The 21,989-nt window shown below is 41.4% G+C and overlaps 1 protein-coding gene across 5 annotated transcripts in view; it reads right to left on the reverse strand.

Annotated features, from left to right (window-relative positions):
* The window catches only part of sox6 (SRY-box transcription factor 6), a 155,250-nt gene that overhangs the window by 73,933 nt on the left and 59,328 nt on the right, over positions 1-21,989 (reverse strand). For all 5 annotated transcript variants that reach the window (XM_086025553.1, XM_086025551.1, XM_086025550.1 and 2 more), the window contains one exon: positions 7,780-7,869. In XM_086025553.1, coding sequence (XP_085881679.1) covers positions 7,780-7,869 — 90 coding nt within the window. The remainder of the gene's footprint in view (positions 1-7,779; positions 7,870-21,989) is intronic.

Consider the following 21,989-nt stretch of genomic DNA (forward strand, 5'->3'; position numbering starts at 1 on the left):
CCTGTAGGTTCATCTCAGCACTACCCTCTAACAGTCTTCACACATTCACATTCAAAGTAAGGTGCGTGAGTGTCAGGAATAAATGCACACACGTGTGAAGTCACCGGTCATCTGACTCTTTGTCCATTCTTTCTCAGGAAAAAAAAAACAAAGAGCTGATTGAGAGACCCGGAAAAGGACTTTGAATAGAATAATCGTCAGTCCAAAGAACCTTCCTCCTAAAATACCAAATGGACGTAGAGTCTTCATTTTGCTTGACCTTCACTCAACAAGCTTTCCTGTATCAGCTGATCAACTGATCTGATCGTAGCTTTCAAGCTCTAAATTGTTGGATTGGGGCCAATTCCTGCAACATCTTTGCAAACAAAAGTTCTTCTTTATCATATGAACATGATGAGATCAAATTTGGGAAAGTCTGACCCTCTTGGTTTCTAACACTCCGAATGTGTATGCACTTGAGAGCTATCATGCTATCAGCTATATGCTGCCTACGACAAGTGTGTGACCACATATACATCGTACTTTGGGGGTTATTTTATTGAATTAAAACAATTTATGGGGTGACGGCAGACACTTTCAGATCTTTAGACTGGAACTTGAAGTGTTTATTAATGACAGCCCACTTCATTTTGCACGGCTCGGCTGTACACTGATGGAGACTAATATTTTGATGATGGAGGAAGCCACACTCTTCAGTTTAATTATGTTAATAGGAAAGCTGCAGCACTTGAGCGTCTCTCCGTGACACTGGACAAGGTAGGATACTTCATTCAGTCAAGATAGATACTCGACCTAAACATATCACTCCACGTGAATGCCAATGGCCCTGAAATTCAAACACAGGAGAAACAGAAAAGCATGTGCTGTTGTTGCAGAATTCATTCTTTAATTTGTAGGACGATCGAGGGATGTGACAAAGACGAGACTGTGACACTGGCTCAGAATTGAACAAAGAACATTACATGACAAAGATTACTTCCTATCCATTTAATGATGATGATTTTGACTCCTCCATTCATCTGTCCATCCATCCATTTTCTGTACTGCTAATCATCACTAGATTTTGACCTTTGTGCTCTTAAAATATAAAAGATATAAACACTTTTCAAGGTCTACCGTGAACAAAGCGCTAATGACTCTGAGGCAGTGATCAAGGTAGGATTTGAATGTTACCTCATTCTTTTCACAGGGCAATCATTCATTGGTTGCGGTCATTAGGCCTGAACGTACACTGCTTGTTACGTTTTCAATAACTTTCAGGTCATTGCTCTTGAAGAGTGGCAACTGTGTAAGCGTTAAACCAATAGTAATAATCAGAGGTGGGCACTCCGTCAGATTGACAGACCGGTGATGGATGCCCGTTTTGCTGATGATTGGCGAATGATGGGACACCTTTTCAAAAAGACGGACTGACGAATGACGGAAGGAGGTTTTCATCCGTCAGTGTAATTGTCATCCGTCACTGACAGACCGTTAGTCCGTCACTGGCGGATGACAGCTTTCGGATTTTTTGGGGGGGAGACCGACTGACGGACCAAAATACTTCTGACGGACTGACTGACAGACATAACCGACGGACTGACCGGCGGTCAAATATACACCTCTATTAAGCCGTTATGAACCCCCACACACGGTTCCCACCACTCTAAACACTTGTTACGCTTCATAAATTGAACTTTGAAAATGCAAAATGAAGAATAAATAGCGAGTTGCAGGCTTCATTCAAAAATTAATGTGACCACTCGGTTATTCGGAGTGCATCACAAAATGAGTGCCGGTGCGTATTCTAGGTGCTCCAACTGGGGCTGTGGTGCGCCAGTGCGTCAGGCAGTCCAGATTCAAGTGCGAGCTGCTGGTTTAGAACATAGACTGTGTACGAAAATTAATGAGAGGGGAGCGCGCTCTGCCTCTCTGAACACACACACTCTCAGAGTAGTGCACTGGCATCACAGTGAATTTCTGAACGCGACCCTAATGTTCATGGTCTCGGTTTTGAACAAATCAAAATGAAAATGAATCTGAACCCCCCACCTCACCCCCCCCCCAAAAAAAATACACATACGAGTGGTCTGACTTAGAAGGAAGAAAAATAGCAAGAAAACTCGCAAAATAGCAAGGTAAAACTGCAATAGATTAAGGTATGGTCACACATGAAAATCCTCGATAGAGTAAATCCGCAGTAATCAAACAGCGAGTAGCGAAGGAAGCCTGTCAAGCCAACCCATTTTATAATATTTTTGAAACTCTAAAGGGGAGAATACAACAGAGAAAACTAGAAGGCCAAATGTCACTCGTAGTCGTATAGTCAGTTGTTACAAACACCCAAAGAAAGACCCAAAAATGTGAATCTCAAAACGCGCAGCAGCAAACATAAACAAACACACACTCTCTTACACACACTCTCGCATTACCGGAGGTTCAATTCCACAATTCATTAGAGGAGAAGAACACACACTTCAACACTCCAGTACATTCATCTGGTGACTGTGGCCTGAGGAATAATGATTTAGTGTGGCTCATATTTCACCTGAGTGCACAGGGCAAACACTTGACTGAGGTGTTTTGCACAAAATGCTAACGGAGGCATTTTGGACACGAGCGAGTGGACGGATACTGTTGTGTGCTGTTTGTTTGTGCAAATGTAATATGCAAGGTGTTGATTTATTGTCATCGTTTTGGAGGCTCGCTTCGCTGTGGGCTCCGCGTACCGCACTGGGTTATACTAAAAGCTTTTCATCACATCTCCTTTACTGATTTGCAGAGAAAATATGAGAATGTATTGTGTTTTGTTATGTTCAAATTTCGAGTCTTTTATTTATGCTAATCCAAGTGTCTGAACAAATCTCTGTGTGTTAACGGTCAATGCAGCACAGGTACTGTTGGGCTCGCATCGAATCGGTCTCAACCGCTGCCTCGCCCTGCCCTGTGTTCTCCTGCTAAAGCGCTTGCACTTATCTGCTCGCCACAGGGCCGCTTGTGTGCGCCCGACCACTGTCATGTAGACACCATTCCCAAATTGATTGCGACAGTGCGAGAGCCCCAATTTTCCTGCTTCAGATTTCGAGCTGCGCATTTGAACGGCAGTGTACAATGGTAAGCTTTTTTTCCCCCCCTCCCTCTTTTGCAAATTCCGAGAGACTGAATACAGCTTGTGTTCCAATTTAGGAACTATATATTTTCCTTCACTTTGAGTACATTCATGAGCATTTTGCTTTCTCTCTTTCTGCCTCCCAGCCACCCCCCTGGAAACTGGCACTCAGCAGGGAAACGTAAACAGCCCTGTTGAGTAACAGGCTCAAAGCCCCTGAACATAGCAATGCATGCAGCACAGAGCAACCTTATCTGCAATAACACTGTGTATTTTTGTGTGTGCATGTTGTTTGTTGGTGCATGTGTGTGTGTGTGTGTGTGTCCATTACTGACCACTGTGTTGGATATAATCTGATTTGCTATTCCACAATTCTACCTTTCCCCCTCTAAAAAAACCGCAGAAAAAAAAATATAAAAATAATAATAAGAATAATAATAATAAGAATAATAATAAAACCCTGTTTGGATTGATTCTTAATTTGGGTGTTATGTCTTTATTTGATTACAATTGTAGTTGCCTGTGCTGTTACACAAGAGGTGAGAGTTCAAACACAGAAGCTAATATTTGCATTGAATGTATTCAAAGTTCATATAAATAAAGCAATTGAGAGGGTAATTTTGTGAAATATTAGCTAATTGAAAAAGTCTTTTAAATAGGTCATTTAATGTCATTTCATAAAAAAAAACAGATAACTGCAAGAAAAAAAGTCTAACTTGGTTAAGTGAAGTGAAAAACACACACACACACACAAAACATTACGAATTCAACTAATAACACTACTAATTAGAGGTGCTACGAATAATCAATTAATCAGCAACTATCAAATTAATTGATGAATATTTTTGGTAATCGATCAATCGTTGACCGACCTGGTTAAATTTGAAACTGTCCAAATCCTTGGAATTTCAAGCTCTCAACAGTAAATATTCTCATGTTCCACCTTTATCATTTTTCAAAATATTACATTTGTAAACATCTGCTTTTACTTTGGAAAACAATGATCAACATTTTTTCCAATTTTCTGACATGTTACGGACCAAACCAGGAAGTGAATCATCAATAATTGATCTTTGTGCATTTTCTGCATTGCCAATTTGAAATAATTTTAGCGTAAAGGGATGGAAACTATCACATTATTTTTTAATGTAATTAATCGATTATTAAAATAATCTTTAGTTGCAGCCCTAGTGTTAAATATTATGCTTAAAGGTGAGTGTACTAGAACTACAGCCTGTTAAACTAACCCCTTAACCTTAATTTAAATGAAGCCTTCATCCTAATCCTTCACAGGGAGAATCAGTTATCATCGTTCCTGCTAAACTTAAGTTCCTGTCAACCTACTTGATAGCTGCAAATATCTTTACCGTAGACTGTGCGGCCCTGAGTACGGGATGGCGAGCAGTAACTATGTATGGGCTTGTGATAAGCTCGAAACGAGATGACGGCCCCACTAGTCTAAACATGGCATTCTGATTAATACAGTGTTCATGGAATATGAATTATGAAGCAAAATCTATCCCTTTTTAGCCATCTCAGGAGGCGACCATTTTGCCACTTGCTGTCAACTGAAAATGACATTATAGTTACTTAGGGCTCAGGTAACGGCCAATCATGGCTCACCAGTTTTCTGAGTTTAGTCATATGACATTCACAAGCTGAGCCATGATTGGTCGTTACCTGAGCCCTGGGCAACTATGATGTCATTTTCAGTCGACAGCAAGTGGCAAAATGGCCTCTCCTAAAGATCCTAAAAAGTCTAAGGCTGCAGATCTCCTATTCTCAAATTCCGGCTGGTTTAGTAGTAATACATGAGTACTTTTATCGAAGAGATTGCAGTTCAACTATCAGAAGGATTTAACGGTCTGTTTTCAAAGCCGTGTCGCGATGCACTGAATAGCATGGGGAAGAAAATTCATTGAGAGAACTAACGACGTCGACGAATTACACTGCTTGACATTTTGTTGGACTTCTTGTGAGAACAGGTTGCTGAAGTAGATGCCACCCACAATGATCTGATCGGCCTCAGTAAAGTGCATCACATTGTCCTTGTGCATGTATTTGGCTTCGAGATGTATTATGATAAGCAGATGAGCTACAGTAAACATGTCCACTGAATATCGAGCTCTTCTATTCTTCCTTCTTATCTTGTACTTTCTGCGGTTTGGAGTCCTTCCAGCCGACCATGGCTTTTACTCTGTGGTTTTTGTTCAGGAGATTTCATCTCCCTCTTCATCGTGCTTGGAGACTGACAGCTAAGCTCAGGTATGAAAACAAATAGCGGTTGAGGAATTGACTGGTGAAAAGAAATCCCTCACTAATACGCCTTACTCTGCTTTTTGCCTGCTGCTGCTGTTGATAGTAAAAGCGAACAACATGCGTGAGGAGACAGTTGGCGTTATCAACGCATGAACCCTTAAAACACTATTCTGCACGTTTGCCTTAAGTGTACCAGCTTTTAAAACATAGTGTGCTTGAATTAGCTTCGCATAATGTCTTGACAGGTTAGCTGTGATGTTTTTTATACTATTTGTTTGCTGGATGTGCATGATCACCTCAAGGAGGAAATGCACTCGAGGCAGGTTCCAACATAGACCGAGGGAGAGGATGTCTTTTCATGTATAAAAAAAAAAAAAAAAAAAAGTGGGCCAAGGGTCAACCTGGGTTGCACCTATTCTCAAATGAAATTATTTTCTCTCTCGTAGAACAATCGCAAGACAGAGCAATGACAAAAGGTTGTCAGCTCATTATAATTGGAGGAGTAAATGGTGAGCCATTAACACAGATGATGCAAGGCCACACATCCAGTAGGACGCTGTCAGCCTTTGTTATTCACTCTCTTTTATTAATCTCCAACTGACAGGCAAGTTTGCCTTTTGTGCTGATTTTAACCAAACAATGAATGGTGCAACTGATTCATCATAACACTTAAGATCTTAATCAGAAGGTGTTTTCTACTTGGCACCTTTGTTTGTGTTTTAATTAGGCAGACCTTGTCAGTCTCCAACCCTGGGCTTCTTTTTAATTGCCCATGTTTACATGAGGCCAACTTCAAACGGCAAGAGGGAGAGAGCGCGAGACATTTGTAAGCGGGGGCACAAAGCAGCCCTTTGAAATGTCTACAGTCATATGAAATGGCACGCTAATTAAAAATCTAAATCTGCCACTGTGATAGCAGAAACATTTCTATTAGGAACAAAGGTGCACAGACCCTCTCTATAACTCATCAACAAGACACGCTGTAATGTTTATTTTCAGGCTGTTTACAGATCATCAACTAATCTTCTCTTCGCCATTCATCAAACGCTGCCTCGAATTCAATAAAATGAGTTTGAAAAACCCTTAACCACATAAACTTTCTAGAATGGCATACAACGTGTGTCAGAAAGGTTCCCGGACTGGTGTCACAAAAGATATATTCCAAAATCAAACTTAAGTTTTCCTCTTCAATGTCGGCTGGACAATCAACCAGCACGACTACTAAGAGATTCTTTGCAGAAATTGTGACAACTTGTGACTGCTTCACCACGACAACGTGATGCCCTGAGCATCTGACTCTTCCTGGCCAAGAAGAGCATCGCTGTGCTGTGGCAACCTTCCAAATCACCCGACCTGGCTTCATGTGGGTCATCAAGAGGACTCATTTAAAGACGTGGAAGACAACATGACGATGACCCGGGAGGGCATTAAGGCATGGCAGAAAAGGCTGAGAAAATCCCTGGGATTCCAGGAAGATTGCTTCCAAGAGGAGAAGTTGCAGTTCGTAGTATGGACCTAAGATATGTTGAGACACTAGTCCTGGTTCTTTTCTGGCGCACCTCATACAGCACAATATGCAAGAGCAGGCAGAGTTCATCTCGTGCCTACTTGTTTTAGTTGACGTTTTAGTGAATTTCTAAATCCGGAGAGAATCCCTCATCGCTTGATTCAGGTAGGTTTTAGAAAAATCTAGATTTAGAACGTCATTTGAAAAAAGATGGAATAATACCGGCATGATGCTGATTTTGTTTTTGTTTTGCTGAACGGAATCATGAAGGAGGAGATGAAGAGCCGGTGACAGCCCGCTGTTATCAGCCAGCTGCTATTGTGCTTCCCTGTGCTGTATAAACACTCCAGAGTACTCAGTATCAGTCGGTGCTAAGAACTAAGAAGCAGCCCTGCCCATCCGCGGCCCACCTTCACCGTATCATAAACAACCTTTTTCGGGGAGTACTGATTTGTGCTTTGCTGTACTGTGCGCAGCACGGGGCGTTCGCTGTCAGATTGGAGACATTCCACACCGATGCAGACTCAGTCAGGAGACGATTGTGCTCCTCTCCCCTTATAGTGGCATCTCTCCTGCTCTGTTTACGTCAAGCACACGCCAGGTTCAACAGTTACCGGGGTGGCACTAATGCTCCACATGTGCTGCAGATGAACAACTCAGGACGGGGACGACAACACTGTGTTGTTCGGAGACTACCAATGGGTGTAAATTGTCCGCAATGAAAGAGGCAGCACTTTGGAGAGAGTTGGACATTCCAACAAAAGATAAATGGGGAGATCTCAATGAAGAGTGCAGCCAAAGGCCATTGTCTTCTGTAAAAGCAAAAGCTTGTTTCTGAGATTACGCAGAAACTGATGACGGAGCTGTTGCGGTATTTGTGCTGCACATTTGCTGTTCTTGACGCGATCACCATACTGTATGTTACCTTTCACATCGGCTAGGAGATCGCTTGTGTTGAGCCTCTCCATCTTTTCTTTCCAGTCTTTAGAAAGTAGTTTCTCCATGCAGGATGTATCTGTAAAAAAAAAAAAAGGAAAAGAACATTGCACACTTCTATTGATGTGAGGAGCAAGTGAGAGAAGAGCTGAGGAAGCTGTGACGGAGCAGGCGGACATGGTCGGAATAGCGTAAGGCCACTCATTAATTGGAAGGCAAGGAGGACTGAGACAAGTACATGCACATGGCTGCCAATGATGAAAACAATTAACATTTGTCCAGCAGACAATGAATCAGAGGAGGAATGGCAGCAATCTGCCATGCTGTCGCCGGGATAGCTGATAAAGAACACAGCAGGCCAGCTGACCCGGACCTCGGCCATCCCAGCACTGCTTAGAGGTCAACTTGTTCCCATCAAACACCAGCAGCGGACGTGATCCTCCACCTTGAGGCACCGTGTCGTTAATTGCATCAACACGCCTGAAGAATAGATTCAAGTGATTCTTACGCAACTTCAATGTGTTCCCTTCCAAGAGTCCGGTTGGAAGCCAAACCAAGAACATCACTTTGAGGCAAAGCGCCATAGCGAGGCCCTCGAAAGAAATGTCGAAGCACATCCTCAGAAGGCTCCCTCAAACTTCGAAAAGCACTCAAAAGACTTTTTTGGGTAGCAATTCGGCAAACTTTTAGAATGGTTGTCTGTCTCTATGTGTGTCCTGAAATCTATTGGGGACCAGTGCAGGGTGTGCTCGATTCAAAGCCCTGAACATCCCAAATTCTTCCATTTCTATTCATTAAAATTTGGTATAAAATTTTAGTAAGAACAAGATTTTTAATTTGAGAGTACGGTATGACTTATCATATCACGTTCATCGTCTTTTGTATCAATCACATTCAAAAGCTGAGTTGACCGCACTGCAGCAAATAATTGTTCCCTTTTATCCCACATTTTATCCTTTTATTTTTGGGTTTCCATCTCTTGGCTCCGCTCTTACCAAGTAAACAGTATTTGCTACCCCTGGCAACACACTAACTTCAGAGGGACTGGGGAGTAACAGGGGGCCAGTGGTTGTTGTTGCCTTGTTTAAGGAGGACTTTCTCAGAGATCAAGCGCAGTGGCCATTTTGTTTGATTGTCCACTTCCTCCAATGTGATGGGGTCGACAGGACATCTTCAGATCAGGGTCATTATAACATTATTTCTGCTTTATTGACTTTCCAATTCCCAGCTCACAGTGTGTCCCCTTGACCCCATGCGGGAAAGAGTGAAAAGGCTACATGTGTTTGTGCGTATTTGAACTTTCTGTGCGGCACAAAGATCACAGCTTTTGAAAGGGAGCTCAGCTCTTCCTCCCTGGGCCTCACCCCAAGTTCGCTAGGAAAAACAAAAGCCTCTCAAGTCATTGTCCTCAGAGAAACATCAATTCGTGACACTGCACGCCGGAGCTTGGAAAAGGGCTTGTTTCAAAGGGAGACTAAACAAACAGTCAACGTATGTCACGAGGCACGCATATGCTCTTGTTTTGCCCCTTTGCATGCATCCACTTTCATGGCAGATGCCTCTCTAGCGCTTGATCATTAAGGAATGCACCAACTGCTGGAGATAATGTGGTGCCAGCTTCCATTCTACTCCAGTCCTTCCCCTCCCTTCCAGCTCCCTCCCAGGAGAAGAGCCACTCCCTCACTTCGCCAGACCCGACCTGCCAAGTGCTCCGACAGGAGAGGCTACAGCTGGAATGCACCGCTGTCCTCCCTGCCTTCCACCTGGAAGAACTGAATAATGGGCCTGGATTAGTCAATAAAATAACTCTCAAACACCTTTCGGTGTTGAGACGCTGTCAACAAAACACCCAGGCGAGTGAATGCAGACATTTTAAACCAGGTGTGCATGAAGAAAACAGACGCGTATTTTTTGAACAAGAATTTCAATTAATGAAAAGAATGCAATTTCACTTTGTGAAATGCCTGTCTGTTTTCTCCGGAGCAATTAGAAATGCCGGCGGTTGGTCTTGACAAAATAATTATTACCTTGACACTGAATCCTATTGTAGTCATTATAAATTATTTCTTACAGTGCAAACATTATTTGATTGCCAAGCGACTCACTAACAAAATGTTAGAGCGCATTTTTGGAGTAGAAAGGTTTGCTTCTTGTTCTCTTCCACAAGGACATCACATTGTGGCGAATTAATTCCGACAAGAGAAGAGTCTTATGTGTTTATTTTTATTTTCTTATGGGGGCTTCTAACTCTCTCACACCCCCACCCCTCCCATTGCTTTTCCTCCCCTCTCCCGATAAAATGCTCTGTAGCTCGGGAGCAGGCCATTCAGCTGGGATGAGAATGGAATGAAAACAATAGCCCTTATCAGGCGCTTATTTACATTTTCCCAGCATCGCTGCACTAGACAGCTTGGCTTGTCACCAAGCCCACATCACCCCACTGGACCTGGACCAACTTCCTCCAGCCCCAGCGATTCCAGCGCTCCCTGCGGACCCTCGCCTGGCACGGACCTCCTCCACTCTGCAGTGAGCACAGATAGCAACATACAAAACTACAGGAGTGTGTGTCCAAGACGTGCTCCCATTGAGAGGGGGAATGCTTTTTGGACTGCTAAGCCTGTCTGGGTCGCATTGTCCCTTCTGGGGCTGGTGCTGTACTGCTGGAAAAATGCCTTTAACCTTTTTTTTTTTTCCCTGAGACTTTTCCAGTTTCCAAGTGGCACTCTGAAAGTGAAGAGTCATCTGCCAAATGAAATGTTTATCTTCCTGTAGACATACGTGATCTTATTGATGTGGGTGACACCTAACACCGAAAAGATGAGAAGATACAGTCACCCCCACCCCGGTCATAATAACAAAGTAACATATATACATACAGCTCGACAAAAAATGTTTTGGGGTTGTATGCATGGCAATGAACAGCTGAGCAGTTGCCTCTCTTCAGCACATTTGTCTTTTTCCAGAAAAGGTTCTTTAGTTATTTTAGCGAAAAAACAAAGTTTTTGATACTATTGATATGATTGCTTGCCTGTACTGTTTTGCTCATTTATCGACATCACAATTACTATAAAGCAGTGACTCTCAACCAATGTGCCCTGGCACATTAATGTGCTGTAAGAGATCATCATATTTCGACAAAAATATATCATTTTCTTGTATTTTGTTTTTTCATTTGTTAATTTAGGAATGCCAAGCACATATAGCAACAGGCAATTCCACTAGAGGTAAAGGCACATTATTTTTCCGTACATCCACTTTTTGTGAATTGTTTTGCTAAGTTTTGTGCCCTGAATTTTTTTTCCAATCTGAAATATGTGCCTTGGCTCAATAAAGTTTGAATAACACTGCTGTTAAGTGCCGTTGGAGTCCTGATTAGAATCAATCAGTCCATCAAAATGCAACCAGATAATGAAACTCTGAGGTTTTGCTGTAAGTGGCTAACATTTTCCACAAAACGTAACTTCCGTACAAAAGTGTCTAAAAATGTGGGTTTTTTTTGGTTTTTTTGGGGGGGAGGGTCTGGGGAGGTACACATTTTGGCATGTCTGACACATTGCTCTGCTAACAAAATGATTATAGGACAAATCAAATTTTGTCAGTATGCAAAAACCAAACATCATGATTTCAGACATTTTGAAGAGTAGTATACATTAAACAAATCCGTAAAAGTGTTGTCACTCCATTTTTGGCGGCAACACAACACCATGTTTGAAAACGGCCTGACAAAATGCTTTGTTACAACACGTCGCCAACGGGTGTTTGATTACAGCGTGTTGTCAGCGATGAAATTGTTTCAACTGTCTGCCGACACATTCCGGGGCTCTCCGTGTGCACCGTCCTCCTGGGAGAAAGATGATACTCGCGTTGGAGTGTTTGCTGAGCTAAAGAGCCACTGGCAGAGAGGAGAGGACTATCTAGAAAGAAATTAGCCACAAGTCAAGGATAACAGTCTGTGGGGGATATTCCCAAGAATTTGTAGCCTCGTGTTCCATGCTAAGCGGCGTCTCTTCTCGTTCACTATAGAAGGCGGCCAGCTTCAGCTAAATGAAAGCAAAACCGAAGCATGGACACTCTGGGCTCAGGCACTACGTATGTATTCTGCGGTGCCAAATTTGTGAGGAGATGGAAATACATACAAATAGCCACTGCGCCTAATTTGTCATCACAGACTGACCACGAGCAAAAGAAGCAGAAAGTCTGAATACGGGGAGGAAAACCAGTGTTCTCTTTTTGTGACTCGGCATTGAGGAAAGAAATGGCAGGGAGAAAAAAAAAACATTCTAAGGTTTCTTTCTTCTCTGGGCTCTCCGCTCAGCATATTATGAAAGTCAGTTCCATCAACATGTTGTCATCTTTTGCACAAAGCGTTGCAGTTTTCCGAAAGTTTACTCTCGCTTTTTAGCAGCAACAATAAAGTCAGATCATCTTTTGTGCTTTATTGAATGATCTTAATATTGTATTGTACTGTCAATTTGTCATATTACCATGCCTCATTATCAAGTGATACTGACTAGACATATTACAGTAAATATATTTGACAAAAAAAACCTGCATTTGAGCAGGGGTGTGTCGACTTTTTACATCCACTGTAGGTTGCAACAATAAGATAATAAGAGACCTGATTGTTGATTGCTTACTTCTGCTCCTTGCCACCCCCCTGCAAAGTTTTACAAAAGCGCAGATCAATTACGTTTGCTTGTCGCTATCAGAATGCATTTTTCTTTTATCTTTTCAGACGTAAAACACTATGAAAAGCTTTTTTCAGTCAGGATGTGAAGTGAGAGAAGGATTTAGGAAGACAGAGCAGGATGAATGGCAGAGATTATGTCTTGCACATGTTCACAGTAAATCAGCTGTTAAAAGACGAGAAAGGATTAATGGGGGTCTTCAGGAGGAAGTACTGTATTAAGGCGAATCTATCAATACCTTTTTATGAATCTTCTTTAAAATATACGGTCCGTGTATTTTATTGACATTTCCATGTACAAGTAAATACTGTCAATTCGATAACGTGTCCATGCAAAGTCAGATGTTGCTATCTGTAAAAGCTCTTCCCTTCTCTCCGCGTGTGCATTTAACATTACTGACGGATTGAATCCTGCCTCACATTTCTGTGAATGGCAGTCAAACAATGATAGGCTGACATTTAAAGTCATTTGCCATCCCCTCTCCAGTGCATGAGAAACAAATCAAAAGTCGAGATTGATGGTGGGGGGGGGGTTAAGAAAGAAAATGACTGACACGCTCTGAGGAGTCCTTTGAATATCTTAATCACAGACAGCCTAAAAACAAGACCGTCATCATCACAGCAAATAAAACATAATAATCACAAGAGGCAGGCAGGGAAGTGAAATGCAGAGAGAAAACATGTTTTTGTCATTCAGCCGGTAGTCCCCGAGACAACAGCTGTTAGTGCCACAAATACTCCTGAACTCTCCATAATCATGGCGTTATTGAAGCGAAGACAAAAAGGGCACTAATTGCAAGGGAGCAATCGGAACGCAATAGGTTACACACCCGGGTGATGCCGCACAATGCAAATGCTAAAGAGGCAAAGAAAAAACATTCGGAGCACAACAGTGCGTTGTCGCTCATTTTCAGGCAATTACCTTTCCCCGTTTTCAACAGTTTTTAACAACCTCTAGCGTTTCAAGAAGACTTTTTGGTGCAGTTAAATAATTTGAGCTTCCAAAGGTGTAATTACTTGTTCTGGCATGCATAAGTAAAAAGGTCCAACTCCTTGAGACATGGTAGACTATTGTGGAGCACCTGCACCCTAACTGAGACCTAATCATTATTCCGCTCGGTGAACATTAAATGCTCGCCACCTTTCCAATATCTTGTTGGCTCACGTAAACACTTGCTATGAACAGGCGGCCTCATCTAACGGGATGTGCCTCATCTCAGGTTCTCCTACACCCCGACGTGTTCCGCTTTCTCCCTGGCTTGATTTGATCTGTAGCTGTGTTTATCAACAACGACCTCACCTTTTTTTTTGTTTTTTTTAAATTTTACTTTCTAAATTGTAAATCATAGCTCTTTCCTTGGTAATGTATTTGCTTTACTGCTAGTGTTCATGCACTGAAAGACATTGGCACACGGGGGCGCGTTTTTGTCATTTGGGGGCTTAAGGCAAACCCAGTCATGGGCCACATCTGTGTACTCCAAAAGGTTTTGAATGTTAACATTAAGCAACAACTACAAAGAGTGAGGAATTGGAGAACATGATTTTACTTTCTGAACTAAATAAAGTTTTTTTTCCATCCCTTCAAATTACAAATAATATTATTAGCGAACAAGTGAATCATCTCAATCCTTTTATTGATAACAACATGAATCATCAGTTGATATAGTTGACTATTTTGACTGCTTCAATCCATCTTTGTGATAGAAACACTTGTGTCACTCTCCACTTCATCTCTACTGCAGCCTCCTCGGCTGACACTGACAGCAGTGCTACTACTAGCAAGAGCATCTGGCTCGGTTATGAACATTCCGCGTCACTACAAAAAAAGCTTGAAACCTTTGGTAGTGATATTGATTTTCCCCACAATTGCCCTAGCAAGTTTGTTTCGCTACCCTCTTCCTGAATCAAGTCTAAACATGGGTAGTAAAATGGAATAATCCATTGCATGAGAAGGCATGGGGAATACGCTAAATGATTGTGGTAAATTAAGTATTTTGGTGTGTTTTTAAGCATGTGAATTGAGACTAAAACTATACCAAAAAAAAAAAAAACAATCATCCCTTTTTAATGAGCTGTTTGTAAATCTGCAGCCCAGGCAATTGGCTGTCTATGCCTAATGGTAAGTCGGTCCTTGTTGGTACACTGCATGTTAAAACTATGGCACAGACCACGGTCAAGTCTGAATGATCCCGATTTGGATCTACACAGACCTTTATAGGCACCCACCTCATCAATTTGCATGACTTGAGTTTGCTAATTACAACAATAATAACAGCAAAGGTGCATATGTACACCATCCAAGAAGCGGATCTTAGCTTGCTTAGCACTTTTTTTTTTCTTCAGACACTACGTACAACGCCCAATGTAGCCCCCCCCCAGCCCCCCGCAACAACCATCCCCCACTCCCACCCCCGCTTGTGCCGTGCCTTCAAGTGAGCAAGGTGTTAATGCCGTGGCGGTGACCTGGCCATTTGGAGAGGCCGTATACACAGACGCAGCACCACGACCCCTCTAAATACATGTGTCTATCAAGCACATATGAATTAAGCATCCCCAGGAGGCTTCACCTCCTGAGCCGAGCAGCATGTGACTTCTCCCGATCCATTTTACTGCGGCACTCGCTGGCAATCAGGCTTGAATTATTAAAGTGAGCAGTGAGCAATGATCAATTCATTGCGGCCCTTGCTCGCAGCCCGCCCACTCGTACCTCAGCAGAAATGACATTGAGAACACTTGAGTATGCTTCCAGACAATACACATAAATGTGACTTATGTCAGACCCAATATGTCAATAATCATAACTGTACAGGGTGAGGCCATGGCCAGAAATACAGTTTGACAGCTAGAGATGTATGAGCTGCATTCTGAACAGTGCTGAGCATTGGCACATTGTCTCATTTTCCCCGTAAAGTCAAATTAAATATGTCTTCTAAATTTGACACGCCACAGAGAAGAGCGTTGTTTACAAGCCTGACACATTTGGATGATAAAAAAAAATCCCAAAGTATGTAAAATTAAGCTTCAAAATTGTAAAAAAAACAAAAGAAAAAAAAAAACAATCCGTTCTCGCTGTTGTCAAATGTCAATCAAATGCCACAACTATGATCTGTATGCTACTTTGTCAAGCATCTTTCTTTTGCCGACACAGCGCCCCTGTCCACACACAAAGAATAATTACCTCGATCTTCTGCCTTCTCTCCGTGATGTGCGTGTACTCACAGTGATAACAAGGCACTCGTAAGCGGCCACGCCAGCATGAAGGCCCAGTCCCCATGCTGGCAGTCAAGTTGGAATATATTTTTAAAAATAGTAATACTTGCCTACCTATCTTTTTCTTTGTGTCATGCATGTGTGACTCAAGACTGACAACAAGGCACTCAAAAGCAGCTAGCTAACTGCAGTTCGCAATTTCCTTGGATAACCGCTGACGTGAGCAGTGCCACTGAAGTTCTCATCTAGTGCTGGTCTTTGCAGATGTTTTCCGCAATTATCATCAAACATGTAACGTAATGTAAAAAATATTGTCGTTTTTTTTGTCAGAGCATATGAAATAGTCAGGTAAGACGTGAACACTGATTCAAAGGTATATCAGCATTAAGCATGCTAAACACATAAACAAATCCATAAAAAAAGATCGAAAGGATGTTTTCAAACTGAAGGAACACAAAAGTTGCGAGAGGGCACAAAAAAAGAGATGCAATCAAAACTTTGCGAGGAGGCTACAAGGAGCCAAGATAAACCAGTACTCAGAGCCCCCAAAACTGCAATCTCTCCTTAAGCCGGAGAGTGGCAGCTGGCAGAACAGCTGGTGAATAGGATTAATGTCAGAAGAATGAAATAAAACTCAACATATGTCCGAGCCTGAGGTGTTGGGACTGTGCGTGATTGTGCCCCCGATGGATGCCATGTGTGCAGCTGGAAGGAGCTGCTGTGCTGCTCCGCTCTCCACCCCACAAGGTCACTTTTAAGAACTAGGCCCATTAAATGCTGCAAGAGCCAAATCAACTTTTCTTCCACTCGCTTCTCTATTCCGATGCGGTCGGTGTGCATGAGCAGTCAACACGAGGGCCCGCCCGATTCATCGGCTGGCCGATTTAATATATATTATCTCTTAAAAAAAAAAAAAAGCAAAAATCTGCCAATTTTTGCAGATTTTTTGTTCAGTTTTCTGTTTTACGTATTAACACATTATAACATAAGATAAAGATTCAAACATATATTCAAACATTCCCCCCTCCCCCCAAAAATCTGCATAAAAATTGGCTGACTTCATTATTTAGGGGTTATTTTAGTCATTATAATGTTTTGACATTAATTGGCCATCAGACTTTTATTTTATCTGCCTCAGGATATCAAAATTAGTCGCGCCGTAGTCAGCGCACTCATCAGGTAAACAAGATAAAACATTTGTTTTCAATAACATGTAAAATCGACCAATAATAAAAGTTAAGGCAATTACCTACAATGTATCTATAATTACAATCAATTAAAGCATAATGGTAAAAAAAATCTCTAAAGTGCAAATATGGATTAATAGGATTTTTCAAACCCGATTAAGTGTGACTGTGTGTGTGCGTGTCTGTGGTTACTCAATAGTTTTCAACATTACTTACAGTGCTGATCATCACCATCGCTTTGCAAAATGAACATAACATGGACTTGATTTAAATTTATAATTTCCATTTCATGTCGGTAATCATTTGGGTCCACACACTGTAATAAATTAATATAATTTGGTACAAAAAATTAATTACTGGGTGCCATGCAATGGAGATTTTTATATTTTTTTTTGCTGCAATTTAACTGTCAACTATACCCTCGCCAACTAATCAATGCTAGAAAAACATTCCCATTTATTCATCTATGTTAATAGACGTGTGAGGGAAAGCGTCGAGCGCTGTGATCATGGCCGTTCAGTGTGATTTAGTAAATTAATGGCTGCCTGACTCTACAAGGACAAAAAGAGACTAATAGGATCCACATGAATGCATTATAATTTGCAGTGAAGCCGAGTGTCTCGTATGGACACCAAAACTTTCATCATAAACGCTGGACGATGCTTGCGAGATTGAACGTCAGGTATTAAAGAAACAAATTACACTTCAACATGGAGCCAGTGACTGCCACTTGCAGTACTAGAAAAGTCTGTGTGGGTGGGTACATACTCGCAGTACATTAAAATTTCACTATAGAAAATGAACTAAAGTCAAGGCGAGAGTGTATTTAATTTCTACCACAGTTCATTTTCACCTTTAAAATATAGTTAAATTCTAATGATTACATCTCAAGTTTAGTTTGTTTACAGAGATGCCAAAACTCAGAATACACAGTTTCTGTTTACTTTATCTTAAGACCAAAGGTCAATATTTTTATAATTAATGTTCAATAAGAGATGCACGCACCAAAATCTGTGCGTGTATTATCATACCACAAGCAACATTTTAAACGCACTAAAGTCTTCTGCAAAGCGATTTTAAAAAGTAATATTATATTTTGTTTCCACACAGGACTGACTTGCATTTACGGGGGAGGTACTGCTGTATCAAGTCACATTAACGATTAAGCATTCAATTCCCCGCTGTTACTGTTCCAATGTGCTGTTGTTCAAGTGACTTCATCCACAACAGAAGCTGTATGTTCCTCTTTAATTGGCCTGTTTCCTTTCTGTAGAAGACTGAGCCATGCCGACTGTCTAAGACAGACACACCACTTTGTTTTCTCACGGTGGACTGTGCTTAGGAAAATTGACCACACAAATATTGGCAATGTCCATAAAAAAAGCATGGATCTGTAAAATGAATTTTACTATTTTAAACAAGAGGGCCATTCCATCGTATCGATGCCATTGGCATCCACAGGGATTAAAATGTATAAATGCACAGATAAATGAATTGTAAAATATTTTTCATCAAGCAAAATGTCCTTCTCCTGTATGTGTATTCGTGTTACTCCTCATCCTAAACTATACTTTTAAGTTAATTTCTTTTTAGAAAAAAAAAAACCCAACAATTTGTATCCTTGGGTTTTACATAATCCTGTTACCCTAACACATTAACCCCTCTGAAATTCATATGGTCCACAAGAATGATATGTCACTTGTGATGTGAGCTGTTCGAATCCTAAATTATTATTATTATGATCCATTTTTTTTAAACATACAATTGGTTGAATCACAGTAATGTGCTTAGTCTCAACATGCTACTGGCATAAATGCCATGTGGCTATATATTATGCAAATGCTAATTCAGTGCGAAAAACTGTTACTTTGAGTTCGGTTACTCAAATAAGGAGTTTCAGTCCAAAAAAAAAAAGAAAATCACACGGCAAGAGAAATTTGCATGAGATGGGCCAATGTGCATTTTGAGCCATTTAGTATGTGTATCACATTTTGAGTTTTTAAAAAAAGACAGAACTTCAAGTTTATTTTGAGAGCGTTACAAGCAAATGGCACCGAAAACATTTTTCTTACAGATAAACTAAAAAAAACCAGAAGGTCCCATAATTTTTATAGCGCAATTCAGGGCGTATGTTTACATTTCCGTTTTCCTAAACAGTATGGTAAATTGAGAATATTAAAAAGACATTCTGTGTCAGCAAAATCACTTTGACTTTTTCCATAGTTTCAAAGTCTAGTGCTCATCAGTGGAAGTTGACGATATGCAGTTGATAATGTGACATTAAAGCCTCTTAAGCAGTGGACTGGAGCAGACCAAAATGATGGCGTACGTTCAAAGGGAGATGACATTTGTCAGATAATAATACTCATTGCCACTCAGGCTTTGCAGTGCAATAAAACACATTTCTATTCAATTGGTCTGACAAGCTCATCCCATCTCCCGGCACTTGTAATGTTATTGAACAAGGAGAGAAGGAAAAGAAAATCAGCGAGTGGGAGGAAACAGATAAAAGAGTCTCTTTGTTTGTCGTGGTTGACACGCATGATTGCGGAGAGGAGCAAAACAATGCAAATATGTTAATAGGCCGCAAGTACACTCGCTGTCATGTTTGCTCGTGTCAAGGCGGATCTGTGCGCCGCATGGCTGACGTACCTGCGACTTACAGAACAAGCTGGCGATGTGCTCTGAAATCATTAGCGAGTCACAGAGGCCGTGTGTGCCCAGGGTGTGGGTTATATGTCAACTATTTTGATCCCTGGTCAGATGACACCGGCTCCTTTGTGGGGCTGTGTATGCGCACAATGTCGGAGAGCTGAATGCCACAGCTAGGGCGGCGATACTGAGCCGGCACGACATAATGTATACACATAAGTCCCTAAATTTCACCCCCTCTTCCTCCCCCTCGCTCAAACAACTTGAAGTTTGATTGTTTCTCATCCCTGTCATGCCCTGTTTCACTGGCTAAAGCCGGCTATTATTTATTCAATGGAGAGGGAGGTTTCACAGCCTCCTGACAAATATAGCAGCATTAATGGCCTCTGCCTTCTTATGTGTCAGCATTTCACCATCATTGCACCTCTCCAAATGCTGCCGTGTCAAATAAAACAGTCAAAGCGATACTGCGGCTATTTTTCTTTGCAAAACAAAACACAAGGCCCCCACTCGCCGGGCAGTGATATAATTAACTAGACTTGATAAGCAGTTGACGAGGTATACCTAGGACTCGTACGTGCGCGCGCGCGCGGGTGTCTGTGTGTTGTGTGTGTGTGTGTGAGGACAAACAAGCCTCTGTGTAACTCTGGCTGTGATTTGTCTCGAAGAAACACCCGTTTCCTCCTATCAAGGGGTTCCTGTGCAGCCAGAATGGCCAGGATCACAATGGGAGTTTTGTGCTGCGCGGGTGCAAGGGGGGATACACTGAACAGCTGAAACCCGGGAAGATGGCCCCTGGAATGCTCCCCAGCAGTTGCTACTGTTGACTAATCGGAATATGAGAACTGGGGAAGGTGATCTTGAATGCAAAGAATGGCACATTGAAGAAGCAGCTGCTTGTTTTGTCATGTGAATGACGAAGACAGCGGCAGAAAGGGGCAACAAAATCTATATCTTCGCTTGTGTAAAGCGAAACCTGCAGGGACTGCGTCTGTGTGTGTTTTGTGTGGGATCTGCTTTGGAACAGATAGTAAATACATAATTCAGGAGGGGACCAGGCACTCTGTTTAGCCCATACACCCTCCGTTTAGCCCTGGGCTCTGATCTCTGCCTGGCACAGGAGCAACTTTGTCACCAGAGAGTAAGACTGGGAGGCAGATGAAAAATTAGACAAAGGTTAGATTAAGTGAGGTTGACATAAAGATATTGAAGAAAAAAAAAATGCGGCGGTGCTTTCAGATGCGATTTGACTTGACTCACGATTTTTTCCAGAAACGAGCCGTCGCAAAATGTTCTTGAAAAAGATGGTTCACGCTGTTTAATGCCACTCCTAGTTGAAAACCAAACCTCCAACAATAATAATTACACGTGTGTTTAAAACAACCAAATGAGGTTGCCTTAAGAACGGACTGCACGCTTACTGCTAACATACTGTCCAATACAATGAAAAATGACAAGGATATGCTAACGCTAACAGTTAGCATTGATAGTTGCCTTATTTTGATCTCAATTGGTGGAGCAATGTAGACTAACGATAGTCACAGGCATATATATTTTTTATCCTCTACCAAAAAATTACTGTGAGTGTAAGTGAGAGTAAGTTACACTTGTAGTCGGAGAAGTACTGTTTGTCTTCATAAGTGTCTGCGTGACTGTATTATTCTGCCTCTTGGTGGCTAAGGCAGGCACATCAGAAGGAACATCACAAGGAAATGAAGTGCAGCATAAACTGTTTTATTCTGTTTTGTTATTATTACTAGGGCCCAACAGTTGATTAATCAACTGGCTAATCAAATCACACAATTATAGCCCTTCAAACATCGGCCAAAAAAAATCGGCCAAAATTATCAATCAAATGGCCAATATTTGCTGATCATTTGTACCTTTATGTACTCTGACCATTTACAGAAGTTGCACACAAGTAACATCGGTCTCATTATTCATTACACATAGTTCTATACTATGTATATTGTTGATCAGGGCATACTGGTCATTCCATGCACCTGTGTCATTCATAACAAAGAAAACCTTAATTTTTACAAGCAATGCTTAGGTGAGCAATACAAGTTGTGCAACGAATTGAGCTGGATGTCACTATTTTACACAAAACCTAAAGGCAGTTTGTTTAGAAAAAATAAATAATAATAATACTAATAACAAAATACAAACAGTGCAACAACAGTTAAACGTAAATGTGTTAAATATGATGCACATTCAACTACTGGTAAATTAGTAACACAAACACGTATATGACCAGGATTATAATCTACATTTGATTGATGCCCATTGAAATGCATGGGGGGTATATGTTATGTTATGTATTATAGATATATTTTTTTTTTATTAATGTCTGGTGTCTGATTAATCGGTAATCTGTGTTTTTTTCTGCCAAAAATCTGCATTGGCATCAGCCTAAAAAAAATCCATATCAGTCGGTCGCTATAATTTTACATACTGTTTTAA

Source organism: Filicampus tigris, chromosome 3 (genome assembly GCF_054856515.1).
Source record: "Filicampus tigris isolate MCC_2025a chromosome 3, RoL_Ftig_1.0, whole genome shotgun sequence".
Lineage (NCBI taxonomy): Eukaryota > Metazoa > Chordata > Actinopteri > Syngnathiformes > Syngnathidae > Filicampus > Filicampus tigris.